At 46.4% G+C, this 27,834-nt stretch overlaps 2 protein-coding genes across 4 annotated transcripts in view; one reads left to right on the forward strand and one right to left on the reverse strand.

The window, feature by feature from the left end:
* KDM5B (lysine demethylase 5B) overlaps positions 1-13,845 on the reverse strand; it is an 84,994-nt gene extending 71,149 nt beyond the window's left edge. For 2 of the 3 annotated variants that reach the window (XM_047704578.1, XM_047704576.1), the window contains exon 1: positions 13,453-13,844. In XM_047704578.1, coding sequence (XP_047560534.1) covers positions 13,453-13,656 — 204 coding nt within the window. In that variant the 5' untranslated portion in view covers positions 13,657-13,844. Of the gene's footprint in view, positions 1-13,452 lie in introns of all 3 variants that reach the window. The other variant, XM_047704579.1, reaches the window with a different exon arrangement.
* A 6,567-nt stretch (positions 13,846-20,412) lies between these two features.
* Positions 20,413-27,577, forward strand: LOC125085807 (alpha-1,3-mannosyl-glycoprotein 4-beta-N-acetylglucosaminyltransferase-like protein MGAT4E). Its single transcript, XM_047704580.1, is given in 6 exon segments — positions 20,413-20,573; positions 20,675-20,738; positions 24,959-25,067; positions 25,439-25,535; positions 26,389-27,270; positions 27,273-27,577. Coding segments are annotated over 5 exon segments (1,302 nt in total). The 5' UTR covers positions 20,413-20,573; positions 20,675-20,706; the 3' UTR covers positions 27,455-27,577.
* Positions 27,578-27,834: the final 257 nt, after the last annotated feature.

Raw genomic sequence — 27,834 nt, forward strand, 5'->3', positions numbered from 1 at the left:
AAACCCACTTTAATGTAAAATACGCAGAAACTGCAGCCTAATTAAATCGCTCCTCATCTGAACGGCTGCCTGGTATCAAAGGGACAAACTCCGCAAAACTCTTCTATTTTTGCAGGTTTTAAATAAAGGATTTTGCAGCTGTGGACCATTCATTTCTTCATTCACCAGAGCTGAAAAAAAGGAGTCTCTAGTTTCTGGCCCTACAGTTGAGAAATTCTGCTAATTCAAAGTCGAGGGATAGAGAATTCCTTATATTAACAGCTGCCTAAACCTTATCAGGGAACTATCTAAAATCAGTTCTTAAACCTAGATGGGGGGCGGGGCACCTGGGTGGCTCAGCCGGTTAAGCCGCTGCCTTCGGCTCAGGTCATCTTCCCAAGGGTCCTGGGATCGAGTCCCACATTGGGGTCCCTGCTCAGTGGAGAGGCTGCTTCTCCCTCTCCCTCTGCGTGCCACACTGCCTACTTGTGTTCTCTCCCTCTCTCTGTCAAATAAATAAAATCTTAAAAAATAATAAACAAACACACACACCTAGATGGCTTTTAAAATGACCAGAGGAGGGCGCGTGAGTGGCTCAGTAAGTCAAGCATCTGCTCAGGTCCTGGGAATGAGTCCCCCCCACCACCAGGATCCCTAGTGGGAAGTCCACTTCTCCCTCTAACACAGCCATGCCCCCCCCACCATTTTCTCTCTCTCTCTCAAAACTAAGTAAAATCTTTTAATAAATAAACAAATAAATATGACCAGAGGCCAGAGGAATGCCTTAAAATTCAAACATGGGCATCCCATGAGATTCTAATTCAATTCTGGGGTGGAGTCCAGGATGATTTTGATGGGAGTTAGGGCTACATTCAGGGTGCCTAAGGCTTAATGGATACTCTTCCATTAAACCTGGGTGGTTACTAAAATTGATGAGCCAGGAGTCTCATACAAATAAGCTCAAAAACCAATAGTATATGAATGAAGTGCAAAGCTCATACATATTAATAAACTAAAAGAATGAAGATAAAAAAAAGAATTAAGAATACAGGATTTATTTAAATTTTCATAAACAAATTTTAGAGACAGGCTAAAAATGAAATGGTATTTTAGTATCATTCGGTATCACTACTAATTTTATTGATGTCCCTTCAGTTGTGTTTGGATGGTGAGAAGGAAGCTAGGGAAAACCACTCTTCTCCCCAAAAAGCCTATGAGAGGAAATAAGAAGAGCTAGCTAATTCATGGGACTTATTAAGGGAGTCACTGTATATAATAAGGAAGAACAGTGAACTTGGAAGTAAAGCCATGGTTTGGAAGTTTCTAACCTGTCCTTTAAAAGCTGTGTTACCTTAGGGGGTACACCTGGGTGGCTCATTTGGTTGACTGTCTGACTCTTGATTTCGGCTTAGGTCATGATCTCAGGGTCTTGAGATCGATCGAGTCCAGCACTGGCTTCTACGCTCAGTTGGGGGGTGCCTGGGTGGCTCAGTGGGGTAAAGCCTCTGCCTTTGGCTCGGGTCCCAGGGTCCTGGGATCGAGCTCCGCCTCGGGCTCTATGCTCAGCATGGAGCCTGCTTCCCCCTCTCTCTCTCTGCCTGCTTCTCTGCCTACTTGTGATCTCTGTCAAATAAATAAATAAAATCTTTAAAAAAAAAATACACTCAGTTGGGAATCAGCCTGAGATTCTCCCTCGCCCTCTGCCCCTACTCCACTCACACACACTCTCACTCTCTCTCAAATAAAGAAATAAACCTTAAAAAAAGGCTTTTTCACCTTAGACAAGTCACTTAACTTCTCTCAGCAGTTTCCTTATCTATGAAACTGTCATATGTTAGCAGCAAGAACTAAGTAACAAAAATGTTTTCTGCTGAGTATATCAGAAAAAAAAAAAAAGGGTAGCCTACACCAGGACACGAAATGTATAAGCAAAAGAATAATACAAACAGTTAATAAAACAGCCAATAATAAAATAATAAAAGACTCATAATTTTCCATCAACTGTCTCATCTAATCCTAACTGTATCTTTACAATGGATATATGAGGCAATATAAGTAGTAGGGTTTTTTTTTTTAAGATTTTATTTATTTATTTGACAGACAGATCATAAGTTGGCAGAGAGGCAGGCAGAAAGAGAGAGGAGGAAGCAGGCTTCCTGCCGAGCAGAGAGCCTGATGTGGGGCTCGATCCCTAGACCCTGGGATCATGACCGGAGCCGAAGGCAGAGGCTTTAACCCACTGAGCCACCCAAGAGCCCCTAAGTAGTGGTTAAGCGCACTAACTCTAGGTTCAAATCCTTACTCCATCACATAATGGTCAGGTGACTATGAGTAAGTTTACTTACCTCTTTTAGGACTCACTATGTAAAGCAGGGCCAGCATCAACCCCTTTTATAGGCAAGTTCAATGGAATAAGAAACTCTGAAAATAGGACCGGACCCTCTTAAAGCTAACAGCTCAAGGATAACACATTAGCAATGGAACACACACCAGAAGGCAAATGTTTTGTTTCCTACTCTAGTATTCTTTCCATGAATCTGTTCTCTTGAAGTTTTCACTTCCTAGCTAATACCAACCTCCAAAAACAAATTACCTTGGATCCTAAGTCAAATTCTAAACTCTGTTCCTCTCAAAAAAAATCTTGATAAGCAATTAAAACATAAGTCGAAGATATATTTTATAAATGAAGAGGAGAAAAGCCACAGATTAGCAATGAAAAAAAGTGGTGAAAGGAACCCAGTAGAATGGACTGCCATGAAGTACAATTTTTCCTTTAATGACAATTTTCTTTTTGTTTTTAAAATTTTATTTATTTATGACAGAAAGATAGTGAAAGAGGGAACACAAGCACAGGGGAGCTGGACAAGGAAAAGCAGGCTCCCCACTGAGCAGGGAGCCTATATGGGGCTCCGATCCCAGGACACTGGGATCATGCATGACCTGAGTCAAAAGCAAATGCTTAACGACTGAGCCACCCAAGCTCATGAAGCACAGTTTTTAAAAACCCTAAATCCACACCATACACAAATCCCCGAAGCCAGCCTCCTACTGGAAAATCTGGTGGCTATTCTCATTTATCCATAATACATCATACCACTGGATAAGAGCCTCTCTGGGAGAAGAAAAAGCTTTGAATATGTGAATATCTGAAGTTCTACAAAATGGAAATTATACTCCGAAGTCTGTCTTTGTAGACCTCTCTCATCTCCACTCCCTCGCCCCTGTCCCACAACTAAGATATAATACAAATCCTAAGAGATCCTGCTCTCCCCATCTCTTCGCTCCAAGTTAAAGACTGGCAAAGATGAGACATTACCATCTGGTTTAAGTATCACCAAATGATGAGTTGGTACAACCACAGAGAAAATTGGGAGGATTTTTTTTTTTTAAGATTTTATTTATTTGACACAGAGAGAGAAAGGAACAGGGAGAGAGGGAATACAAGCAGGGGGAGTGGGAAAGGGAGAAAAGCAGGTTTCCCACTGAGCAGGGAGCCAGATGTGGGCTCCATCCCAGAACCCTGGGATCATGACCTGAGCTGAAGGCAGAAAGCTTAATGACTGAGCCACCCAGGTACCCCTGGGACGATCTTGCCTTAAAGACCTTGTAAATGTGTGGGTTTGATAAGGATTTCTTCTTTGTTTCCGGAGTTATGAGATTAGAGTAAAATGGTAACATTTCAGTATCTAGTTTGGAGTATGTATGCCACATAGGAATATGAGCTTAATGAAAGCCCCAACCAAGTGCTCAACACACACTAAGTTTTCCACTTTAGTTCTCTGAACATTACAATCTGGTCAAGCCAGTGAGACGGCAAGAATCAGCACAGGAATGCACAAAAATCTACCTACGGCCACATAAGGAACATAGCTCGGAAGAGAACTCTAAGGCTAGGTGCATGTTCCCTAACTAAAATACTCAACATTTAAAGACTTAAAAGTTGTTTAAACATACTGGAGAGTGTTTTTAATACATCTAGGAAGCAATACTGAATAAACTGCTTGATTCAAGATAAAAACAAACAAAAAAGAAACGGGCACCTGGGTGGCACAGTCTGTCGAGCCTCTGACTCTTGGTTTCGGCTCAGGTGGTGATCTCAGGGTCGTGGGATCAAGGCCCGCAGTAGGCTCCACACTCAGTGCAGAGTCCACTTGAAATTTTCTCTCCCTCACCCACTGCCGCTCCCACGCTTGAGCACTCTCTCTCTTGAAACAAGAACAAACCAAAAAAAAAAAAAAAAAGCACTAGTACAAACAGTATATATGGGTCTATGTAAGAGACAATGTTATGAGGTCCAATAACAAGATACAACCGGACAAAAAACTGGGGAATCCAGGTTTGTATGGGAATTCTCAGCAGCTTACTTTTTTTTGTTTTAAGTTTGCCTAATTGTTACTAAGGAAAAATATACAATCTGGCTCTGTCCTGAGGATCAAAATAAACATCTTCCCTGCCGCCTTTTACTTTTCTCCCCATTTTACAAGAAGAATTACTGTGGAATATTACATTAAAGACTCAATCTAATAACTCAATTTCCTACTTAGGAAAGACTGGGATTATTTAAATTGTTAGGTAAGATAAAAGCCCTCCATTTACAGGGCTTTGACAGCATCACAGCCATCTCATACTAGGAGAGATTTAAATGATTTTAAACATTTCTTAACACAAAGCCCACCTAATAAGAACTCTTGCCTAGATATGCACACTACACAAGACACACATAACATATACACCTGCAAATTTTCTGAAATAGTTTATAACAGCTCTACTTAAAAAAAGATTGTAATTTATTTTTTTTAAGATTTTATTCATTCATTTATTTGACAGACAAAGATTACAAGTAGGCAGAGAAGCAGGCAGAGAGAGAGGAGGAAACAGGCTCCCTGCTGAGCAGAGAGCCCAATGTGGGGCTCGATCCCAGGACTGTGGGATCATGACCTGAGCCAAAGGCAGAGGCTTTAACCCACTGAGCCACCCAAGCGCCCCTAAAAAAAGATTTTAATCTAATTTTAAAAAATATCTAGGAATAGACAAGCTTCATCTAGACCAAAAGAAGAATTACATCCTGTACATCGTAGTTTTGATGCTGAGTTTTTTACTTTTCAAGTTTCACTTTTTAAAAATCCTTTCACTGTAGGGGAGCAGGAGGGATACATATTTGTACTAACTCTTGCCTCACTAAATCTGTTCCCAGACTCTTCCTAGCAGTGAACAAATAAAGCTTTAGGATTTAAGCTCCTTGCAATCCATCAATTAATTAATCTGGACAGCAGCCCTAGGTCAGTGTCAGATCCCCTTAAAGCAGATGAGAAGGCATACATTGGAGAAAAATGACATTGTCCAAGGTCATGACAGAATTAGACTCAGAACTCTACCCACCTATGCTCTAAAATCTAGAAACACGCAACTCCTTCTTTTACATAATAAAGGAACAGACTTTAGGGGCTCCTGGGTGGCTCATTTGGTTAAGTGCCATGGTCCTGGAGTCCTGGTATCAAGCCCCAGTTGGGCTCCCTGCTCAGGAGGGAGTCTGCTTTTCCCTCTCTCTCTGCCCCTCCCCTGCTCGTTCTCACACACACTCTCTCTCAAATAAATAAAATCTTTAAAAAAAATAAAGGAACAGACTTAAAAAATAATAATCCAGGGGCGCTGGGTGTCTCAGTAGTTGGGCATCTGCCTTTGGTTCAGGTCATGATCCCAGGTTCCTAAGGTCAAGCCTCTGCTCAGCAAAAAGTCTGCTTCTCCCTCTCCCACTCCCCCTGCTTGTGTTCCTACTCTGTGTCTTTCTCTGTCAAAAAAATAAAATCGTCCTAAAAAAAAAAAAAATTCCACATACACTCCCCTTGATAAAGCTTACTTTTACCCATGCAAAATATTCCTTAAATTTTACATCTATTGTAAAATAACACATTACCAAGTGAAATGAAATCAGTAAGTTCTAAAAACCATTCATGGGACACCTGGGTGGCTCAACTTCGGCCTAGGTCATGGTCTCAGGGTCCTGGGATCGGGCCCCGCATCAGGCTCTCTGCTCCCCTGCTTCCCTCTCTCGCTCTGCCTGCCTCTATGCCTACTTGTGATCTCTGTCAAATAAATAAAATCTTTATAAATAAATAAATAAATACAAGCATTCATTATGTGATCTTCTGCCTGGTGTTGTTTAACTAGTTTCCTACTGAGAAATTAAGTTATTATTTTGGTGGGGAAAGCAATTAAATTTTAAGGGCTTACTGACAGAAAATATTTTTCAATGACCTGATTTTCATACTGTGCCTTTTCAACTTTTGACACCACAGAAATGTTTATCAACAGTTCTGCTGAAACAGAAACTGCACCGAGGCTGAAGGCCAAACTACCCCTCTTCACAGAAAAGTGAACCTAACAGCCTGAGCAACAACTCAGCCCCCTTTGATTCTCATGTTCTTAAAACTCCTTTTCCAGGAGAAATTTCAGATTCTTTTCCCCTACAGCAATTGTTAATTGGTGCAAATAGTATTTTAAACATGCCTATCCCAAGCCATGTTATAAGGAAGTAGCTACACTGCCACCGTTTGTCCCCCAAGGGAGAGAACAGTTGAGCTAGCCTGGCAGACAGAAATGGACAGGGAGAGAATGGAAGGATGCTTGCAGAGCATGCCTCCAACCTACTCCAACCTACTTCAACCACCACCACCACCACCACACTTCTGGGTGCCAAGAGTTGACCGAAGATGGTCAAATTTCTGCATAGGTTCCAATAATGTGTAATAAAGCAACAAAGCCACTGCTTAAAACTGAGAAATGCAGGGTGCCTGGCTGGCTCAGTCAGTGGAGCGTGAGAGAGTCTTGATCTCTAGGTTGTAGGTTCAAGTCCCACATTGGATACAGAGATTACTTAAAAATAAAATCTTAAAAAAAAAATTGAGGAATACAATCCCCATTCTAATTGGGTAAAGAAACCATCACTCACTAAAGGTTAGAAACCCCATTCCTAACTGCCCAAATCTCACTCACACCCTTTATAAGACAAAACGTAAGCCAAAATTGTTCTTTATAACTAACTGAAGGCACTAGCTTACTCTCAATCCCAATGCTACTAATCTGCTTTCTGCTCTTCTATATCCAGGAAAATAGCTAAAAGGGACTACATTCTCTGTGCTTTTGTGTATGGTTGAGTATTTTCATAATAAAAATCTTTGACTTTACACACTGGAAGTGATAGCTCTGGCAAAACAAAATAATCTTTCTGTCCAGAAAGAAAGGTAAATGAGAAAAACAAAAACAAAACCAGATGGGATGACTCTAGACAGTGTCTAAGGTATAAGGCAATGATAGAAACTTTAAGAGGAATGGTCTACAATGAAATATTTTTAAAAAGGGGGGGGGCTTTTAAGAATGCATTTAGTCAGATTCCAAACATGGCACAATTATGGAACAGAAATGTCTCAGTGCCCTGGTGGCGGCTTTTCCTCATTACTCTGGTTCATAAACACGGGACTGTATAAAAAGCACATTCACCACAGAAATCATCTAATAGTTAATGACAGAAAAAGCAGTACTTTTGGAAGAATTTTTGGAGGTATGAAGGTAGCATCTCATTTAACTTTTTTCCATGCTAAGACACAGCAGTTAACAAAAAAGTCCTCGGTATGCTGCATACAATTCTCATGTCTCCAACAAGTCTCTCACAAATTACATTTTAAAATCCAGTCATAAGTTCCTCGAACTTTATATTTTTAAAAGATTTTATTTCAGAGAGAGAGACCGAGAGCGCGCGCACAAGCAGGGAGAACAGCAAAGGGAGAGAGAGAAGCGGGCTCCACCACCCCAGGACCCTAATCCCAAAACAGCCGCTTAACCATCTGAACCACCCAGGCACCCCTCTCAACTTTAATATAAAACAAAATGGGAGAAGCCCAAGTTTTAGGTTTTCCCAAAGTACCACTCTACTCACCCACTTACCCTAAACTCATCAGTTAGCCTCTGGTAATACCTCTTCAAGTGACTCAAACTTAGAATTTCAGAAAGAAAAGTACAGACAGCCTTTCAATTCCCAACATTTATCCCACTTAACCTTTTTTTTTTTTTTTTTTGAGATTGGTTTAAAAAAAAAGTTTTTTTTGAGGTTGTTCTACACTTTAAACAGGTGTATTAGCATCTCTACAGAATATCTAATTATCTTAGAAAGGAAAAAAAAAATCACTAAGTCAACACAAATCAAGCTGAAAGGTCTGTACAACGAGGAAAGCAAAGATTTTCTAGGTTCCTGGTTTTTTAAACCTATATACAGCCTTTATATAGCCTTTGGAAAGAGGTAACACAAGTAGGCTTCCTGGAACCAAAATCCAGGAACCTAATTAGCACTTTCATGGTGGGGGGCGTACATAAGTTCTCCCTTTATCCCTTTCTATACCCAACTTCTAATGTGGTCCAATTAAAACAAGAAGTTACAAAAGTCTAGAAAAATATCCCATTTACAGCACATAAACCAGATTCAATTTTTTTTATCCAGTAGTTTGCAATGATATATTTTTTTAAGATTTTATTTATTTATTTGACAAACAGAGATCAGAAGTAGAGAGGCAGGCAGAGAGAGAGGAGGAAGCAGGCTCCCTGCTGAGCAGAGAGCCCAATGCAGGGCTCAGCTCGGATGCCAGGACCCTGGGACCATGACCTTAGCCGAAGGCAGAGGCTTAACCCACTGAGCCACGCAGGTGCAACCCCCCCCCACTTTTTTTTTTAAGACTTCATTTGACAGAAAGAGAGAGAGAGCAAGAGAGGGAACACAAGCAGGTAGAGTGAGAGGGAGAAGCTGGCTCCGTGCTGAGCAAGAAGTGTGATGCGGGGGTCCATCCCAGGACCCTAGGATCATGGCCTGAACCAAAGGCAAATGCTTAAAGACTGAGCTACCCAGGCGCCCCTTTTTTTCCTTTCTGAAAGAAAATTCTCTCCCTGGAAGATTTCTATCTGCATATTAAAGTATCCTAAACATCCTGAACTTTCTGTCCCTCAAATTAAACAAATAATTAAGTTCTGCTGATCAAACTGAAATACTCTTAAACTTAGGCTAACACATCATAAAGAAAATTAAGTACCTCAGAGACAAAAATTGAAATTGAGGGCTAAATAAATTTTTCCAAATTTTTTCTTATCAGTATATCTCAATAATGAAAGCTTTAACCCCAGCTTTAACACAACATTAACACTTTTCAAAGGCAATTCTCAGTTCATTTTGCTCTTGAAAAAGGTTTAGGTTGCATGTTTAAACAAATCCTATAATCAATGGTAGGGAAATTTTTCCAGTGGGGTATGAATCTTAGGCTGAGCTGGCTGATGTATTTATAACACCGCTCACATTCTATTCTAAAAATCTATAAATTTTGTTGATCAGTTCACTAAACGTCACAGCTAGGTGGATAGATTCGTGGCTCCCCGTGTGACCAATTTACAATTTACTACTAGCAAAGTCAAATTCAGCTAAGCACCCATTCAAAGACTAATAACAAATGAAGTTTGTTTTTATGTTGTTAAGGCAGACACTTTCAAACTACCTGAAGGACTTAATCCAGTCTACTAAGTGAGAAAAAAAGTTTTTCTTCTGAGCAGCACAGTCCTAAATTTGTCTTGAAAGACAGTTACAAGTGGGCAACAGGGTTTCTTTCGGGAGTGATGAAAATGTTCTAACACTGATTGTGATGACCTGAAACTACTTAAAACTACTACGTGTTACATTTTAAGTTGATGAATTACATGATATATATGAATTATATCCCAATAAAGCTGTTATTTTTTAAAAAGTAATTATAAGTTTTTCTTTCACTCAAGGATGTTTTTATTGATAAGCTTTTTCTCCAAATGGTGAAGGGGACTAAGGCGGCTAAAGAATCCCAACCAGAGAAAAACTCCGAGACACCAAAGGAACTGGGAAAACAACAGAAAGGGTTAGGCCAAAGTCAATCAAACCTAAAATTAGGGAGACTGATAGGGTGGAATGAGAGTAAATGAGCTCCATATCATTAACACCTCTAACCATACAAAGAAAAGTGTATTTAAGTTCCTCCCTGCTCCTAATGGTAGAACCAGCAGGCTCACTCAAAGATGCTGACTGCATTAAAATACTCGAAAGTTTTACACTTTGCCTATAAAGAGGACGGGATCAAACTAATGACCCACAGGAAGTTAAAGTTGAAAAAAAAAAAATGTGTCCATTGTGCCATCTGGGGTTTGATTTAAATCCCTGATTTTTGGACACTGCCAAAAAAATATGTGGAATCTGACTATCTATGGCCAAATGTTAGACATTTGAGGACAACAAAGAAAGTTATTAAAGCCATCAAATATATTCCAATCAAACTTGGGAGACTCAATAAGTATCACTGAGCAGCCAACCTATTTTTTGCTTAACAGTTAACACTCCTAAAATTAATCACTTCCAAATACCACAAAGCAACATGGAAAATCTGCCCTTAAAAAGACATCTAAGCACATCAAGGAGGAAATGAAAATGTGCATTTTGCAGGTAGCAAAACCAGAAGTCAGATTAATTGTAAAGTTAAAAAAATTGAAGCTCAGGAAATAAGCCTTGTTATCCTACATACGTCACTTGAGAGACATTTATTTCCTTCTTTAAACTTTTAACTCAGAATTTAACAGTCTTCTTAATTTATTACCTTTTATCACATTTATTAAAATTTCACAAATTTCTGTGAACCCCAAGTTTTCAGAAGCAAAACAGTTTAGGACCATCACAGAATGCAGCTATAAACTGAAACTGTGTAAGTAATATTAATTAAAGATATAAAGATAAGAACAAAAGGAAACAGAAATGCTTTATAATTCTTCCCCTACTCTCCCAACAACAAATACCAACAGACCCAATCTCCATGTTAATAGAGCCACTTGTATTCCAAAAAACTAGAGAACAAAAACCATCTAGAAACACAGGCATTATATAGCTATACCAGGGACAATATTTCATATCTCTTGGGGTTTTTGTTGCTTTATTTCAACTATATGAAACCACTTGTTCACAGCTTTCTAAAACAGAACAGTTTCTAAAACAAAGACTGTTTACATCCTTAAGAAACCTTTGTTCCAACAAGACCCTTCTTTAAGAGCTACAACTTCTGGAAAGATTTCCCTTTTTGTGGTTATATCAACAACAAACTCTTTCCATTTGACACAGGAGTTTGTTAAACAAAGGAGGAAGAAAGCCCCCCTCACACAAAGGAGGTCTCCAAAACAGAGCACTGGTTATGTTTGTAGATTATGTGTGCCTACTTAACACCCTTTCTCAGGCTGTAGAATGTACTACTCTCATTACAAAATGGTGGCCATCATGTCTGTCTGGCATTCAGAATGGGAAAAGGCAGTATGATCACACATTTTGCAAAGCTTACCATTAATACCCTAGCCAAGATGAAGAAATGGGTAGCCAAACCTAACCAGAGCCAACACTATCTTTCTGGGAAAGGGTTCTATAAAAGGCACAGAATAATAAAGTAAAATAAAGGGCTTACCCCAGCCCTAGTATACCACAATACCAACATGGAGGACAACTCTCACTCCTAGGAACCCGACTCCACACATTTTGGTTACCAAGAACTTAATCAAGTTGCCGGATTTCTGAATAAAGTCTCATTAATGCAAATGAACAATACTCACATTCACTCTCCCTAGCATATGACATAAAGCCAAACTGCTAAATGTTTGAAACATGACCTATTCTTCAAGAATTAAAACCTTAGCTCTAATAAGCCCCGGCTATAACTTCTGCAGGCCTCTGCACTCTAGAAGAAATACACTTCCCTTAAGCAACAAGAACCAACCTTATCCACTTCTTGAAACAAATGGTTCTATTTTCAAACATTTCCCCCATTCTAGCTGAGCAGTAATTTTCTGAGGCATAGGTCTCATCTCCATCCTCAAACTTGTCCAAGAAAAACCAAAGTGTGATGTGTTTTAATTTTGGGGGGAAGGAGATGGGAGACCCGAGAAAGGAGACATACAGAGATCTCCCTCAAAACTGCCTTTCCAAACCAGAAGGATTACATACAGAACCCCTGCAACTCCAAATGTCATTACAAAGAGCAAGCTTAAGAAAGAAAGGGATGGGGGGGGGGGGGGCGCAGAATCTTCCTCCAGCGGGTGTGGGAGCGGGGGTAGGAGTGGGGGTGGGGTGGGGGCTGGGGAGGATAATGGGGAGAAGATTCTTCAACTGTAGGAAAAGCAGTTAAACATCCTTCCCAACGGTTCCAGCCCGTCCAGGCCCATCCCAACGGTTCAGGCCAACTCGGACTCGGACCATCCGCAAGGTGGGCAAAAAAACAGGGGTGTAGGCGCGCACCCAGTTCCGGGTGGGGGTGGGGGTGGAGGCGGGGGTGGGGGACAAGGAAGGGCTGGCCGGGCTCTGCTCAGCGAACGTTGGAGCCGTTAGGGATGACTTCAGCAACACCCCACCCCTCACACACACAGCCCCCAGGCCCGAAGCGCTTTAAACGGGGCTCAGAGGGCTTAAGTGGGTCTGCATTTCAACCTCCGCGGGTTGCGGGGCGCGGGAAGTGCGCGTGAAGCCTCCGGAGGTCTTCTGGTCTGACACGTCCCCCTACTGCACGACCTCGCCCCCACCCCAACGACACAGCCCAGACCTCCCCGGGGAGCCGAGCGGCCCGGCACAAAGTCGGGTGTGTGCGCAGCCGGGCGCGCGGGCGGGCACCCGGCCCTCCGCCGCCGGTCCTGCGCCCCAAGCGCCCCCAAGCGCCCCCACACACACTTACGCCCCCCACAACACCACCTCGGCTCTGGGGCCGGCCCCGCGGCTCCTCCCCGCCCCCCGGCAGCGCTGGACGCCCCCTCCTCGAGCTCGGCCCGTGGGACAGCAGGAGGCCCGGGGCCCGGGGGGCAGGGGGGTGCCCCCGCCTGCAGGGTGGGGCGCCCAGGTGAGGGCCGCTCCGGGCCGACGCCGCCACCACACAAAGGACCAGGGGCTCCCGCCGCCATATTGAAAACTTTCCTCCGCGCACGACAACTCGCAAGTCCCCCACCCCCACCCAGCACACACCCCCGCACCCCGGGGGAGGAGGCGAGCCCCAGCCCGCGGAGCCGCGCCGGGCCCGGCGCCCGCCCTCCTCGCCCGCGACGCCGCCGGCCTCCGGCAGGAAGCACTCCCGCGCCCACCCCGGCCGCCACTCCATCCGGAGCCGAACCCGAACCCCGGGCCGAGCTGCACACCCGTCCGCCCCGGCCGCGCGTCGCCCGGGCCCTCGGGGTGGCACCACCGAAGCGCCCGCTCTCCCACGCTCCTCTTCTCCAACCCCGGAGAATCCCCGTCCTCCTCCCCCGGCCTCAACTCCGACCCTGGGGCAGCCCCAAACTTGACGCGGCCTCTAGGGCGACCCCGCTCCCCGCCCCGCCGCCTTTCGGGCCTCCCCGGACCTCGAGTCCCCGCTCCCTCCCCCAGCCGCAAGCAGGATCCGGGGTGCCGGCGTGACTCACCGGCGGCGGCCGCACCTTACAGATCCCAGTCTGCTCGGCTATGGGCCGGATCTTGTGGATGAAAGCGAAGGGGTCCGCGAACTCTTCCCAGCTAGGCTCGAAGACCGGGCACTCGGGGGGTGGCAGGAACTCGCCCAGCGGGCCCGGGCCCCCGAGGGGCAGCGCCGGGCGCGGGCCCGGGGGCAGCGCGGTGGCCGGCTCCATCACCGCGGGTCGGAGACGGGTGAGGACCTGCTGGGCTCCGGGACCGCGGCGGCAGGCTGCGCTCGGTCCGAGACGTGTACAGACACGACTCCGACGACAGCAAATCCGACTTGTATCAGCAACGGCAGCACCTTGGGCTTTTTCAGCCTTCCTCCGACGACGTCTTGCCGCTAACCCACGCCGTGCGCCTCCGCCGCCACGGCGAGGAAAAAGAGTCCCACCCCCACCCCCACCCCCACTCACTCCCCCACCCCCCAGCGCCAGGATCTCGGCCCCGCCCCCGAATCGGGCGGGGCCGGGGCCTTTAGCCTGGGGATGGAGTTGATCGTTACAGTTCAGTCAGGCCAGCATTTATTGACCATTTACTACGTGCCAGAGTCCCTTCCCTCAAGAAGTTAATACTCTGGTGGAGAATATCAGACACTTGAGTGGGTTATTCAGTCATGTCGGCACACTCTGGTAGGTGCCATGATAGAAGTGTACACACTTAGTAAAACCTGGGGAGGGGCAGAAAGTATCCGGCGTAATGGAGAAGGATCTTCTAGGTAGGGGGAGCCGCTTGAAAGCAAGAACAAAATGGAGGTGAGAAAACAATCGTTTTAATGTTAATAATAAGCCAACTCTTGAGCACTTGCTATCCTGGGAACCGTTCTGAGTGCTTTGAGTAATCATTTAATCTGCACAGCAGCCCTATGATGTAGGTACTCTTATTTCCATTTTACAGATGGAAAGTGAGGCACAGGTTCAAAGTTTACACAAATTCATACAGCTAATAAGGAATAGAGACTCTGTCTTTGGAAAGAGGCAGGGAAAAGAGTGATCCTTGAGCAATAGAACAAGGAGACGGTGGTGAGAGAAGAAGACTTTAAAAATAATCTAAATGAGAAACGATGGTGCCTAAATTAAGGCAGTGGTGCTATTCATTAGGAAGAAGGGATGCAAATGGAGATAAAATTAGGACTCAGTGATAAATTGGGGAGGGACAGTAAGGTATGGAGGATGATTCAGGCGTCCAAGGTACGTGCCTGAATGGTTGCTCTGCCATTGACATTGCTGAGACATTCCCCTAGATTACATACAGGAGAAATCAATATGAGGAGGGAAATAATGTGTTCACTTCTGGATGCGTTTTGCATATCGTTGAATCTGAGGTGTCTTTGGTACAGCTGGAAATATTTAACAGGCTGAATAGTATGAAACTGAAGTGGAGGTGTAAGTCTGGAGTTTTTGGCATATGAGTGATAGCCATTATCTAATGCTTACTGTGTGTAAAGCATTGTTGTAAATGCTTTGAGTGTGTTAGTATATTTGCTCATTGAATCTACAGAACCATCCTGTTGGGTTGGTACTATTATGTCCATTTTTTTAAAAGATGTTATTTTATTTGTCAGAGAGGGAGAGACACACAGAGAGCACAGGACCAGGGGGAGCGGCAGAGCGAGAGCGGGAAGCAGGCTGTCCACTGAGCAAGGAGCCGGGTGTGGGACTCAATCCCAGAACCCTGAGATCATGACCTGAGCTGATGCCAGACACTTAACTGACTGAGCCACCCAGGCATCCCCTATTATGTCCATTTTGCAGAGGAAGCAATGGAGGCACAGAGAGGTTATGTAACCTTGAGAGATATGAACACTTTTGAGGCATCGGGGTAGGGGGACAGGTTGAGTGCCTAGTGTCCTGCCCAGAAAAGAGGAAAGAGGAAATTCAACAATTAGGACCTTAACACACAAAAAAAATCTCTCTTATCCAGAAATCAGCCAAACCCATGAAAGTACTGTTTGGGTCAACATAGTCCTAGTTCTGCTTTCAGATTCATTAGAAGAAAGAACTCTCTCTTATCCTTAAGGAGTCTTCAATTTAAAAGAGGGGAGGAGGGGCGCCTGGGTGGCTCAGTGGGTTAAGCCGCTGCCTTCGGCTCAGGTCATGATCTCAGGGTCCTGGGATCGAGCCCCGCATCGGGCTCTCTTCTCAGTGGGGAGCCTGCTTCTCTCTCTCTCTCTCTCTCTCTCTGCCTGCCTGTCTACTTGTGATCTCTCTCTGTCAAATAAATAAAATCTTAAAAAAAAATAAAAAAAAATAAAAGAGGGGAGGAGAGAAGACTCCTCTTCAATAAACTCTTCCCAGAAGTACTTGGCCCCAAAAGATTCCAGAAAGGTCCTTTACAGAAAGTACTACTTGTCTTAGCTCTCTAGGACTCCAGACCTAGGTGAATCTGTTTGGCTCCCCACTGCAACAGACGCTTAAGCCAGGGGGCAGCTGGCATCCTGCTGGAGAAAAAGTCTTCAGTGCAAAATAGATACGAGATACAGTAAATTCTATAAAATGCTAACGGTACCTAGGTAGTGGGTCTAGAGGAATTCGCTGCAAAATTCTTTTAACTTTGCAGAATATTTGAAAATTTTTCATAATAAAATGTTGGGGGAGAAGAATCACTGTTGCTCTTTGCCGAGAGTATATATGCTTTTGAGGGTCTCGCTGCAGTTGATTTCCTGTCATGTGCTCTTTCCTGGGAGAGCGTTAAGACGATTTTCACACTTAACACTGGCATCCTTCAACCCGGATAGGTGTAACTTCGGGGAAAATCTAGGGACATATCAGTAATGACTAATACTTAACTGAGGGGCACTGGAAGGAGTCTAGGAAAAGCTTTCCCAACCCTCGGCTGTGTACTAGGACTCCCTCACGCTCCCAACTCCCAAGCTCTCTCCATTTCCGGTAGTGACCCTAAATGATGAGATTTTGTTGCTCCCAGATCTGGCAGCAGCTGTTTGGCTCCCCACGGACCCGATGTGACGTTGAGGGAGGGGGCGGTTGCCAGGGTAGTGAGAGGAACCTAGGGACCCAAAGGGCTCTCCCGCAAGGCGACAACTCCCCCATCTCGCACCAGACGCTTCCCTTGCCCTTTATGATGTGTGTTTACATGGGCGGAGGGATCCCTCGCCAGCTGACAGCCACACCGCGGCCGGCTCTTCTTTTTTTAAAGAGCCTAGCCACAGGCGGTGATTGGCCGCGGCCGGGGCCGCATCAGCCTCCGGGGGCGGGGCCCGGGCCGCATTGTCTCGTCTGGGGCTGGCCGGACGCCCCACAGGCCGGACCTGGGTAACCCCGGTCCAGAGGTCCCAGGGCTGGAGCTCCCGGAGGCCTGGGTGCGAGGCCTGGGCGGGTCCGGTCCGGCTTTCCGGGGAAGAGCGGGGTTGGAGCCCAGGCGCCCGAAGCGGAACCAAGCCCCGCTCGGAGTGCCACGTCTCCAGTAACCCCCTCCTTACTCTTGGACAACACTCCGCCCCACCCGGGCCTCCGTCCCCCAAACCACCCCTATTTGTGCAGCCCCAAGTGCTTCGGACACATTCCTAACGGTCTCCATCCTCATCGGGCTCCCTTGGTCTCCAGGCCTCACTCCCCGAACCTGCGCGATCCTACTCCGCCCCCGGCCTGCGCCCCAGATCTGCAGCCTTCGCCCCTAGATCCGCCCGCCTAGTGATGAGGCGCTCCCCGCGTTCCTTCCGGTCGCCTCTACAGGACGGCCAAGCTCCAGGGTTGCAAGCCGGAGGAGCGACTTTCCCCTTCCCCAACCCCCACCCCCCCATCCGCCAGTCCCCAGCTCATTGCGGGGGGACTGGACTCCAGGATGAGGGGCCGGCCCGACTCCCCAGCAACCAGGGAGGGGGCGGCGGCCCGCGCAGCACGTAGCGCACGTGTAGGAGCCGCTCTCCACCCGGTCTGCCGCCCGCCGCCTCCGACCACTTTCCAGAGCTCCGGGTGTCGGTGGTGCGCCTGCCTTCCGCCCTGACCTCCGGTGTCTGCGCCCTCCGAGTACTGCACTCCTTCGAACACCACCCTTCCCTTCCCAGCCCTGGTGATCCTCTGCTCTTTCTCCTTTCCCCCAAGTTCCCCGGTGCGCGGGCCTTTCCTCCCCGCCTCTTCACAATCCGTCTCAGCGCCTCGGCCAATTCAATGCCCTCCTCTCTCTCCCTGTCCCCCGCCCCACTCTGGGTGTCCTGGAGTGTTTTGTGTCAGATGTTCCCTGTGGGAACTCACAAACCCTGAGATCTCGAGATGAGCTGCAGACTCTTCGGCCTCCCTGTTTTATTTATTTTGTGTACTCCCACAGCGTCTCGTTACTACTCTCTTACTGCACTCATAACTCGGTAATTGTCTTTAACATTGCCTTCTTCCCCTATACATGGCTCTCCTCCAGACTGGAAGCCGCTAGCCCTGGCAGCAGGCACGTGGTAGAAACCCCAGAAATATTTGTTGAAGGGGACGGAAAAAGGCCTTGAGCGTCTGTGGCTCCTACTGGCTGAGGATGCAACTTTGGGCTGGAGAGGAGAAGAATCTGGCCTCCACAATAGATCAGTATGTGCCGGACGGGGGCCCACATAATGGGATAAATCCATCTCCCCCATTCCCTGCCCTGTTCATTTTCCTGGAACCAGCAATACCGTTTCCTCTACTGGGCTTGTCTCTCCTGTGGGGCTTCTTTGCTCAATCCTCTGCCCTACCCCCAGCTAAGGGGGCTGTCTCTTGTCATCAGCTCACCACCCCAGGACAAGGATCTCATCTCTGGGCTTCTGTCCCTGGGAAGCTGGGTCTGGATTCTGGGGAAACACCTGATAAGTAAATATCTCTTCCCCCTTCTCTACTTCTATCCCTTCTATCCCTTCTCTACTGATTCAACCCAAGGGGATCCAGGATTCAGGGTTTTGGTTGACCTGGGTGTGGGGTCCAAAGGGCTAGACCCTCCTCCTGGCCCCCTCCCCATGGAGCCTCCAACAGACACTGGCAAGTGGGGCAGTTCCCACGGTGTGGTCAGCCCTGCCCATAGGGGTGGGGAGGGCCAGAGTCACCCGCACTAGGGCTTCAGGGTGTTTCCTCCCTTTCTGGTTGGACCACTTTAGAGGCCCAGGACTCCTGTGGAACAACCTTGTGCTGAGGAGAGAAGTGGAGAGGCGGAGAGGGAGACACCCTCTCAGTTCATTCTGCGGCAAAACCGCCCCAGCTAAGGTCTGGGGACAGAGGCGTCCCTCTCAGCACACTGTATGGCCTTGGATAGCTGGAATGTTTGGAATTCCCTATATCCGGGATGAAAGTCTTCCAACAGGAAGAAAATGACTTCTACACGAATTATGTCAGAACTTCAGGGAGCACTACCAAATCTGCCACGCTCCTTGGAAATGCCCAGTGTTTTGCCGAATCCTGTTGAGTGACCCGCACAGGGTCTCACACACTAAATGCTAATTCCCTTCCTTCTCTCCCCTGGCCGGAAGTGGTGATATGTGAACAACGAGAAATTCTGCCCTAGCATGAACGAGACAGGGCCAGCGGCAGGGAGTAATTCAGAGTCTCTCAGACATATCAACAAGGTGAAGTAGGTGGCTATTAGTGGCATTGCTTTTCAGAGGGGGAAAATGAGACTCAGCAAGGTTAATGAGCCAAAGTCACACAGATAATAACAGAGCCAGGACAGGAATGGCGATCCTAGAGCCTTTGATCTTTCCCAAACACCAAGCTGATTTCTCTAAAGCTGAGAAACGGGAACACAGACTGTCACCCCTGCCCGCCTCTTCCCGTGCCAACACACATTCTCTCCCCTAAGCCCCAGTGGCCTCACACTTTGACTGTGATCTCCAGGACTTTTGTTTATATCCCAAGAGTTTCACAAAACAATACAAGTTTCACAAAACAGCACTTGCCCTCACACAGTGACGTACTTCCTTGCTAATTAAGATCCACGGAAGCTGGTTGTATAACCCATTAATGGACTGTGACCCTCCATTTGAACAAGGGCGCAGTTTGTTTTTCCTGCTGTTTGGGCAGCTTTCAAGATGATACGGATCAAGCAATGAGTTTTCTCTACCCATACCCTTCTAATCTTGAATTTTGGCCACTGCCCCTTCCCCCACCCCACCTCACGTCTTCTGTAAGCCCTCCAGAATGTTATCCACATCACATACAAAATTGGTCATCTCTTCCCTCCTCATTTTTGTTTTTCATTGTTTATCATTCACTTGTCTGCAACCCTCTATTCGTTTTCTTCCTACCCTTGACCATGGCACTTCAGCCCCAGGGATGATTCTGTGCCTCATCTTTTTAGCCCCTTATCCCAAATGGGTGCCCAGTATAAGACTGGGATCTAACATCGTCTTCCAGTCTCCCAAGACCTGACTTAAAGCAGTGGCCAAAGACTCACATGCTTCAAGGGGCAGAAGTAACAGGAAAGTCAAGCAGGTGGCATCTGAAGCAGATGGCACCGAGGGCCATCACCCATCAGGTGGGGGCGGGGGGGTGGGGAGGCGGGCGGAGGGAGCAGAAAGCTGCAATTTTTCAAGAGAAGCCAAAAGTCTAGGTTTTTATACAAGCTCCCCTTGTGTTGAAATATTCAATCTTCAAACAGATTTTTTAAAAAACAGTGTGTGGGCCAGGGGCACCTGGGTGGCTCAGTAGGTTAAAGCCTCTGCCTTCAGCTGGGGTCATGATCCCAGGGGTCCTGGGATCAAGCCCCACATTGGGCTCTCTGCTCAGCAGGGAGCCTGCTTCCTCCTCTCTCTCCCTGCCTCTCTGCCTACTTGTGATGTCTGTCAAATAAATAAATAAAATCTTTGAAAAAAAATTAAAAAATAAAAAACAGTGCGTGGGCCAATCAAATGGGCTTGTGATCGCTGTGAGCTGTGTGGGGCCACCTGTCCTGGAGAGGCCAGGGGGATGATGAACTTCAGACCTTCCGAAAGAACAATGGTTGTGAGGGGGATCACTCACTGAGGCACCCAGAAAGAAATGCTGGAATGGGGGTGGGCTCCTGCCCCATCCCTAGCCTGTGGAACAGGTTCACGTGCCCAGGCTTAAAGGAGAACTCTGACTTTCAGCCAAGTCCGGAGCCCACACCCAGGACATACCGTGGCAGCAGGCCCGGTGTCAGAGTTGGTCTCCTCATAGATGCAATGCTAATGAGGGACCTGGGGGGTGTCGGTGCTTTTCAGTATTTACTCCCCCCCCCCTCTATTTTCTGTCTCCTCTAAAGCCCTCAGAGAAGTGGAAATCAAATGACAAGACATGGAAGAGTCCTCAAAGTCTCGTGCATCAGTGTAAGAATCTCAAAGGAAAACTGGGGTGAAAGTTTAGGAATTAAAGTAAGACGCTCTCCCAAGGGTGAGGGAAAAGAAGTCCATGCTGAGATGCCTGGGGGGCTCAGTCAGTTAAGCATCCAACTCCTGATTTTGGCTCTGCTCATGATCTTGGTCGTGAGATTGAGCCCCATGTCGGGCTGGGCACTGGGCATGGAACCTGCTTAGGATTCTCTCTTCTTCAGCCCTTTCCCCACTCTATATATACGTAAACATATAATGACAGTGCTGTCATGGTTGAAAACGATAGTTGTTCAATTTACTGAATGCTAGCTGTGCTAGGCATTTTTTGTGTGAATGATCTCTTAAAATCCTCATACGAACTCTCAAGAATAGACATCATCTTCATTTTCTGGATGAGGAACTGGGGTTCAGAGAGGCTGAGTCATTTAGCTACGGACACACAGCCAATAAGTTTAGCAGAACCCAGATTCTGCCCAGGCTGAGTCCAGCATCTGCATTCTTTATCCATTGGCCACACATTGCCTTTCTCTGGCATACTGCACGGTCCCAGCACCTAGCACAGTGCCTGTTGAAGACATACATGATCATTCACCATTATCACATAATGCCTGATAATTACTGAGCTGATAACTAGCTGCAGAACATGTTCTCTGGGCCAACTACCAAGCAAAGCACTGTAGACATAGCACTGAATAAAACAAAGTCCTACCCTTCAAGAGATTATGCTCTAGTCCAGTGGATAGAGACAGGCAATAAACACATATGGTTTCTGGTAGAAACCGATGCTAAAGAAAAGCGAATATGTGACAAGAGTGATAGGAGGCTAGATGGGAGGGGTGGTGAGTGGCTACTTGAGGCACAGTGATCTAAGGCAGGAAGAAAAACATCTGGGCTCAAATTTGAATGTTGGGAAGAAGATGGCTCTTGGAAGGTCTACAGAGAATAGCTCCAAGAAGAAGAGTACCATACACAGAGGCAAAAAGCTTAGACTATCCAAGGGATGACGCCCCTCCCCCAGAAAAAGCCAGTGGGTAGAGGGAGATGGGGTCAAAGAGGCAGGCAGAGGGCTGGATCAGGCAGGATCTTGTAGGCCACGGTCTGGAGTTGGGATTTTGGAGTTTGGATCTGATCTTTCAATGGCAAGCCTTTGGAGAATGTAATCCAGGAAGGGATAGCATTTGATTTACAATTTTAAAAGGTCTCTCTGGGAGCGCTTGGGTAGCTCAGTTATGCGTCCAACTGTTGATTTCGGCTCAGGCCATGATCTCAGGATAGAGCCCTAAGTCAGGCTCCCGGTTCAGCGGGGACTCTGCTTGGGATTCTCTCTCCCTCTTCCTCTGCCCTCCTACCCACCCACCACACCGTCTCTAAAATAAATAAATCTTTTAAAAACAAACAAATAAAAGATCTCTCTGCCACATGGAGAATAGATTGCAGGAGAATGGGGATGGAGTGAGAAACCAATTAGAAGGCGGTTACAATAGTCCAGGCAGGCGATGACGGTGGCCCAGACTCACAAACGTTGTAGCAGTAGAGATGGGTGAGAAAAGCTCATGCTGGGGATACGTTTTGAAGGAAAAGGTAACAGGACTAATTCAACTGAATGTAGACTGTTAGAGAGAGCTATCAAGGATGACTTGTACATTCTTCCCCTGAGTGAATGGGCAAAGGGTAGTACTGTTTACTGAGATGCAGAAAACTTGGGAAGGAAGACACTGGGGAGGTTTGTCAAATCTGGTTCTATTTTGGTTCTATTAAAGCTCAGGCACCTCTTGTTCACCTGGATGGAGGTGTGCGATAGTCAGGTAATCTGGAGCTCAGGGTAAGGGGTCAAGGTTGCAGGTAAGATCAGCTCTGGGTTATCTCTGTGTGTGTATATATATATGTATATTTCCACAGGCTTATACATATATAAGCCTGTAGATATAATGTATACACACCTATAAATATGCATACATGTACTGTATATACAGGGAGAGCATGTAGGAAGAAGAGAGCCAAGGACAGAGCCCTAGAACACTCCTACATTGACAGTTTGGGAAGAGGATGAGCCAGGAAAGAAACAGAACAATCAGTGTGGCAAGAATGATGTCAGGGAAGAAAGTATTTCAAGGAGGCAGTAGTCAACCACGTGAAAAGTTGCGGAGAGGTTGAGTAAGAGGAGAGAAAACGTGACATGAAGTGGGACGACATAACAGAGGCAAGGCTTTCGAGGAGTTTTGCTGTGTTAGGGTAGCAGAGGAATGGGCAGGATTCAGAGAGACCATGAATTTTGAGAGGGATTTTGCTTTTTTGCCTCTGTTCCCACCGGGATATAGTAGAGCTCCTTGTCAAGATGACAGGAATGGCGGAGCAGAGAGAAAGAGAGTAACACAGAAGAGAAAGGGTTCGTTGCAGGGGTGAAGCATCTGAGATGGTGAGAAGGGGGTGGAAGTCAGGGCACAACCACTAGAAGCGGGGGGAGTATGGCATTGAGGTTCAGGGAAGTGGAGGGCACGGTGGTGGGAATGTTTGATGGTTCTTGGCATCTCTTTGTTGAAAGATGCTGATGCTGGTCTTTGGAATGCATCATACCAGCTACCAGTTCTGAAATGTACACCTGTGCCCTGGTGAGTCCTGCACCTGCTCTGATGGTGGGGCAGTAGGTGAAGGGGACACAAGAGTAACATCACAGAGGGGGCTTAGCTCAAAGCTAGCTCAAAGACTTGCTTTGCTGGCCTCACCCTTTCTTGTCATTGTGCCTGGAGTGACTGGTCTGGTCCTCTGCTCCCCAGCCCTCTTTTCCTCTCTCTCCTGCCTCTTCCAGAAGTCTGTGCAACTCAGAGGGCTACAGAAGAGTGGTCCTCCAGCTGCGACTGGTAGGTGACCCAGGAAGGGCTGAGGAGAACGGAGCTATGGCTGTGGCCGTGAACTCCTTCAGCTGTCATTGTAAAGCCTTTTAATCCGATATGTATCTTTGTGTTTATGTTCTGGAGGAAAGAAGCTGATCTCTTTGACATCAAGTGGTTTGTACGTGAATCACCTAAGTGACTTGAAGTCCTGGCTTAAGGCAACTAGGTAAGAAAAGTTTACTCTGGGATGCCTGGGTGGCTCAGTCTGTTAAGCTTTTTACTTCAGCTCAGTCATGATCCCACGGTCCTGGGATCGAGCCCCATGTCAGCATCCTTGCTCAGCTGGAAGCCTGGTTTTCCCTCTGCTACTCCCTGTGTTTGTGCTCTCTCTCTCTCTCTCTCTCTGTGTCAAATAAATAAATAGGAAAGTTTACTCTGTGAAGCCTTCCTACCATGTGCAAGTTTTCTCTTTATAATTCTTATCAAAAAGCTAAAAGGTTAAGGGAGCGTGTTAAGCTCTGCGGAAATACTGCACTGGCAGGGATCCAGAAAACAGGGAGATTCGAGAATATTACAGCCTCAGGAACACAGAAATCACCCACTACCATTTCTTTTCTTTTGTGTGTTGAACATGGAAAGAATCAAGAGCAGGTGACGAGGCATACTAAAGCCTTTCCTCTGATCATTTAGAAACAATCAGGGAAACACATGCTCACTGGAGAAAAGACACTGAAACAGAGGAAGAAAGCTGTAGACAAGTGCTTTTGAGGCTGAATTAGCTTGAAGTCCAAAGCCTAACATTTACAAAAGGATTTTCTTTTTCACTCTAACAGAATCACGTTCTGATCAAGGTATGTGAATAAGATTAAACATTGCAATAAGTTAAGGAATATCATTTATTAAAAAGGAAGAAAGGCACCAAATTGCCTAGCACTTAGCAGTACTTCAAGTTCGGCTATTGTAATAAACTGGCTGTTTTTTAAAATAGCAAGGGTGGGTGGTGGCATCTGTTTTCCAAGATAAAAGGGCCTCATCACTGAAGCCCCAGCTGACCCTTATCATTTGGAGAAGGGAAAACTTTGGGAACGTTGAATCTCCAAACAAACCTATGATGAGAAGGCAGCAGAAGTCACAGGACAGGTGACATTCCTTTTGGTCAGGGAATAAGGCTATTGTTCCCAGCTCAGATAAAAAGCAGGCTTTGGTAATAAGTTAACAAGGAAGAGGAGGAGGAAGAATAGAATATGGGGGAGTGTGTGGGGGGAAGCTTCCAGGGGACGAAGAAGTTCTAAGCATGGACAGACGGAGAGAGTGCCCAGCTGCTGTCCATGTTGACTTTTTGCTATAGGAACAACACCCAACAGCCCCCATGCGGTGTTCCATCAGGCGCAGCTTCATAACCTCTGTGAGCATCGGATTCCTGTGGCTCTTTATCACCTTGAAAGTCCCGGAGCAAATTGAACATGATCAAAACGAGATGACTCTCAAAGGCCAGGTAGCAACCCTTGCTTCTCTGTACGGGAATCGAGGGTGTAGGGTGGGAATGGTGTAGGCAGGTGGTTCCTCAGAACACCTGTGCCTTTTCACCTGAGAGCAGGAAGCTCCAAAAGGAGTTGGAATATGAACCTGAACCCATTGGTCCATAAGGAAGCTCCTCGCCCACCCCCAATATTTGTTAAGGTAAGGAAGAGAGCAAATAGAGCTGGAGCCCCCAACACTTTGGCTAGTGGTCAGACATCCTGAGGATGTGCTGGGCTCGCTCTAGGGAGAGTGATCCATTCCCTCTCTTATGAGAAGCCTCTAGGGGCTAAACCCTATTCTTTTTATGAAAGGAGGTACATGTTTTGCCTTTTGTGAATGCTCTAGGAGGACAGTTATGACAAAAGGAAAGATCTGAGACCACTAGAAGACTGGCAGAATCTTACCTTCAAATATTTTAAAACGGTTCAGCAGAGAAGAAAAAGTGAGTTCTAAGGAGGAGAATGGGGGATCCTAGTGGAAGTAAAGACATCAAGAAAAGTATGGTAGCTAGGAAGGAAAGAAGAAGGGAGAGGAGAAAAGGCAGGACAGTGCCCAGGAATAGTTGAATCTGGCACACAATTCCCTCTCTACCATGACATTTGCATATCAGGAATGAGGAAGAAGGAGGGAAAAGATAATTGTTACAGGAAGGCAGAGTCACTGCATTAGAGAACATCTGGGTTAGAAGAGGCCTTAGAGTCAGAGTCCAAACCCCACTGTTTCGTGGATCAGGACTAAGCTCAGGAGTAAAGGGCCTTGCCCAAGGTCACACAATCAGGACTCCTGACTTATGAAGAAGTACTTTTCCTCTCACCTAAAGGTGAGCTTTAGAAAGATGAACTAGATAAAACAAAAAGAATGATAATAACTATAATATTTATTGAGTGTAAACCATGTGCTACAAAATTCTGGCTCAAAAAAAAAAATTCTGGCTCAAAGAAGACTCAAAGGGACCTCTAAAGCAGCATCACCTAGCTTAGTGCTTCTCAAACTTTAACGTGCATGTTAGGTCCTTGGTGATACAGTCAAAATGCAAATTCTGTTTACCTAAGAACACAGATTTTGTGTTTCTAATAAGCTTCCAGATGAGACTGATGTTACTGGACTAAGGCCCACATTCTGAGTAACAACGATCTAAGCATCCCCTCTACCAAAAGAGAGAATAGAGTGGAAATAGGAGAGGGAAGAAAGAAATAGAAAAGGTCCCAAAAAGCATCCCAACCCTGAGCCCTCTGACCACCTTTATCATCAACCCAATGGACACTGACAGTTGTCCCTATTTTGCCTCTCCTCAGCATGGCTGACAGTGGGGATCTCCTCAGTGCCACAACCACATCAAAGAAGCCTCTTGCACACATTGGTCTCTCTGTTCCGTGCTTCCTCTAAGAGCGAGAAGAAACGTCTCACAGTGCTGGTCCACCTGGCACATTCTGACCTCACCCGCCTCAGAGAAACCGTTCTCCGTATTTCAACCCTCTTCAGCCCACAGATCTTGGCAGGGCAGCTGCTACTGATCCATGCTCCGCCTGATGTCTACCCCTCCGTGGATGACATGAGGAAGGAGGCCCGTCATGGGGAATTCTACTCTAGGCAGAATATAGATCACGCCTTCCTCATGAACTTTGCCACAAGTCTCTCTGAATACTTCCTGTTACTGGAAGACAATGTCTTTTCTGCCCCCAACTTTATCACCCACATTGATTGGAAGGTGAACACCATGAGGTCTGACCCATGGGTGCTCCTGGAGTTCTCAAATCTGGGCTTCCTTGGCAAACTCTTTCACAGCAAGGACCTCCCACTCCTGGCCCATTTCCTCCTCCTCTTCTACAAGGAACAGCCCCTTGACAGGCTGATCCCCCACTTCCGTACCCTCCTAGCTCAGAAAAACCCAATCATCTGCAGACCTTTCCTTTTCTACCCCAGGTTCTTCTTCCACATCTCTAATGACACCCAGAAGGCCACGCCAGCTCAGAAAAAGAACCCCTACATTCCTGACAACCCACCTGGAGCCATTTTCACAGATATGAAGGTTTTTGATGTTCATTTCCCCTGGGAAGCCTACACTCTGGATGAATCATTCTTCTGGACCCACAACGTTAGTGCAGGGAACCACCTGACAGTCATTTTGAACCATCCGGCGAACTTGAGCAAAGTGCAAGTGTTGACAGGCACCATTGTGGATGGAAAGTACGCCCTAGAAAAGGGGCAAGTGGAGCTGGGCTACAACCCCGAGGGAATGCCCCAGTACTGTACCAGCTTCACCTTGCTGGGCCATCTCTTCGAAGGGCAGATGAATCAGGAGATATTTCTGAAAAGTATGGGGCACAATGTGAGCTGCATAAGGCTGGTGGTGAAGGCTAATCAGGTTGGCAGTCTTATAATCAGGCATATTTATCTCTGGGAGCAAAATGCCAAAGATATGGAAGGAGGTCAGAGTTGGAGGTAAATCAATAAGGGTGTAAAAGAAATTAAAGTCTTGAAGCCATTCCATTCTAAGCCTATCTGGTTAAGAGACCAGTTCCTTCTTTTCTTCTACCCAGACAAGTGATTCTTATAGGACATCTTTTTCTGGGAGCAGATACAGCTTACCCCACCTTGGTGAAGGCCTCAGTCACCCCCAGAATGTTTGGATTTGGGGGGATGCTGTTTTTGTTTGTGTGTGTGCATATACACAATTATATGTTGACACAGGTGGGGGGAGTGTAAATGTGGGAGTAGGAGGGTAAATGGGGAAATCCTGG

This window comes from Lutra lutra, chromosome 15 (genome assembly GCF_902655055.1).
Source record: "Lutra lutra chromosome 15, mLutLut1.2, whole genome shotgun sequence".
NCBI lineage: Eukaryota > Metazoa > Chordata > Mammalia > Carnivora > Mustelidae > Lutra > Lutra lutra.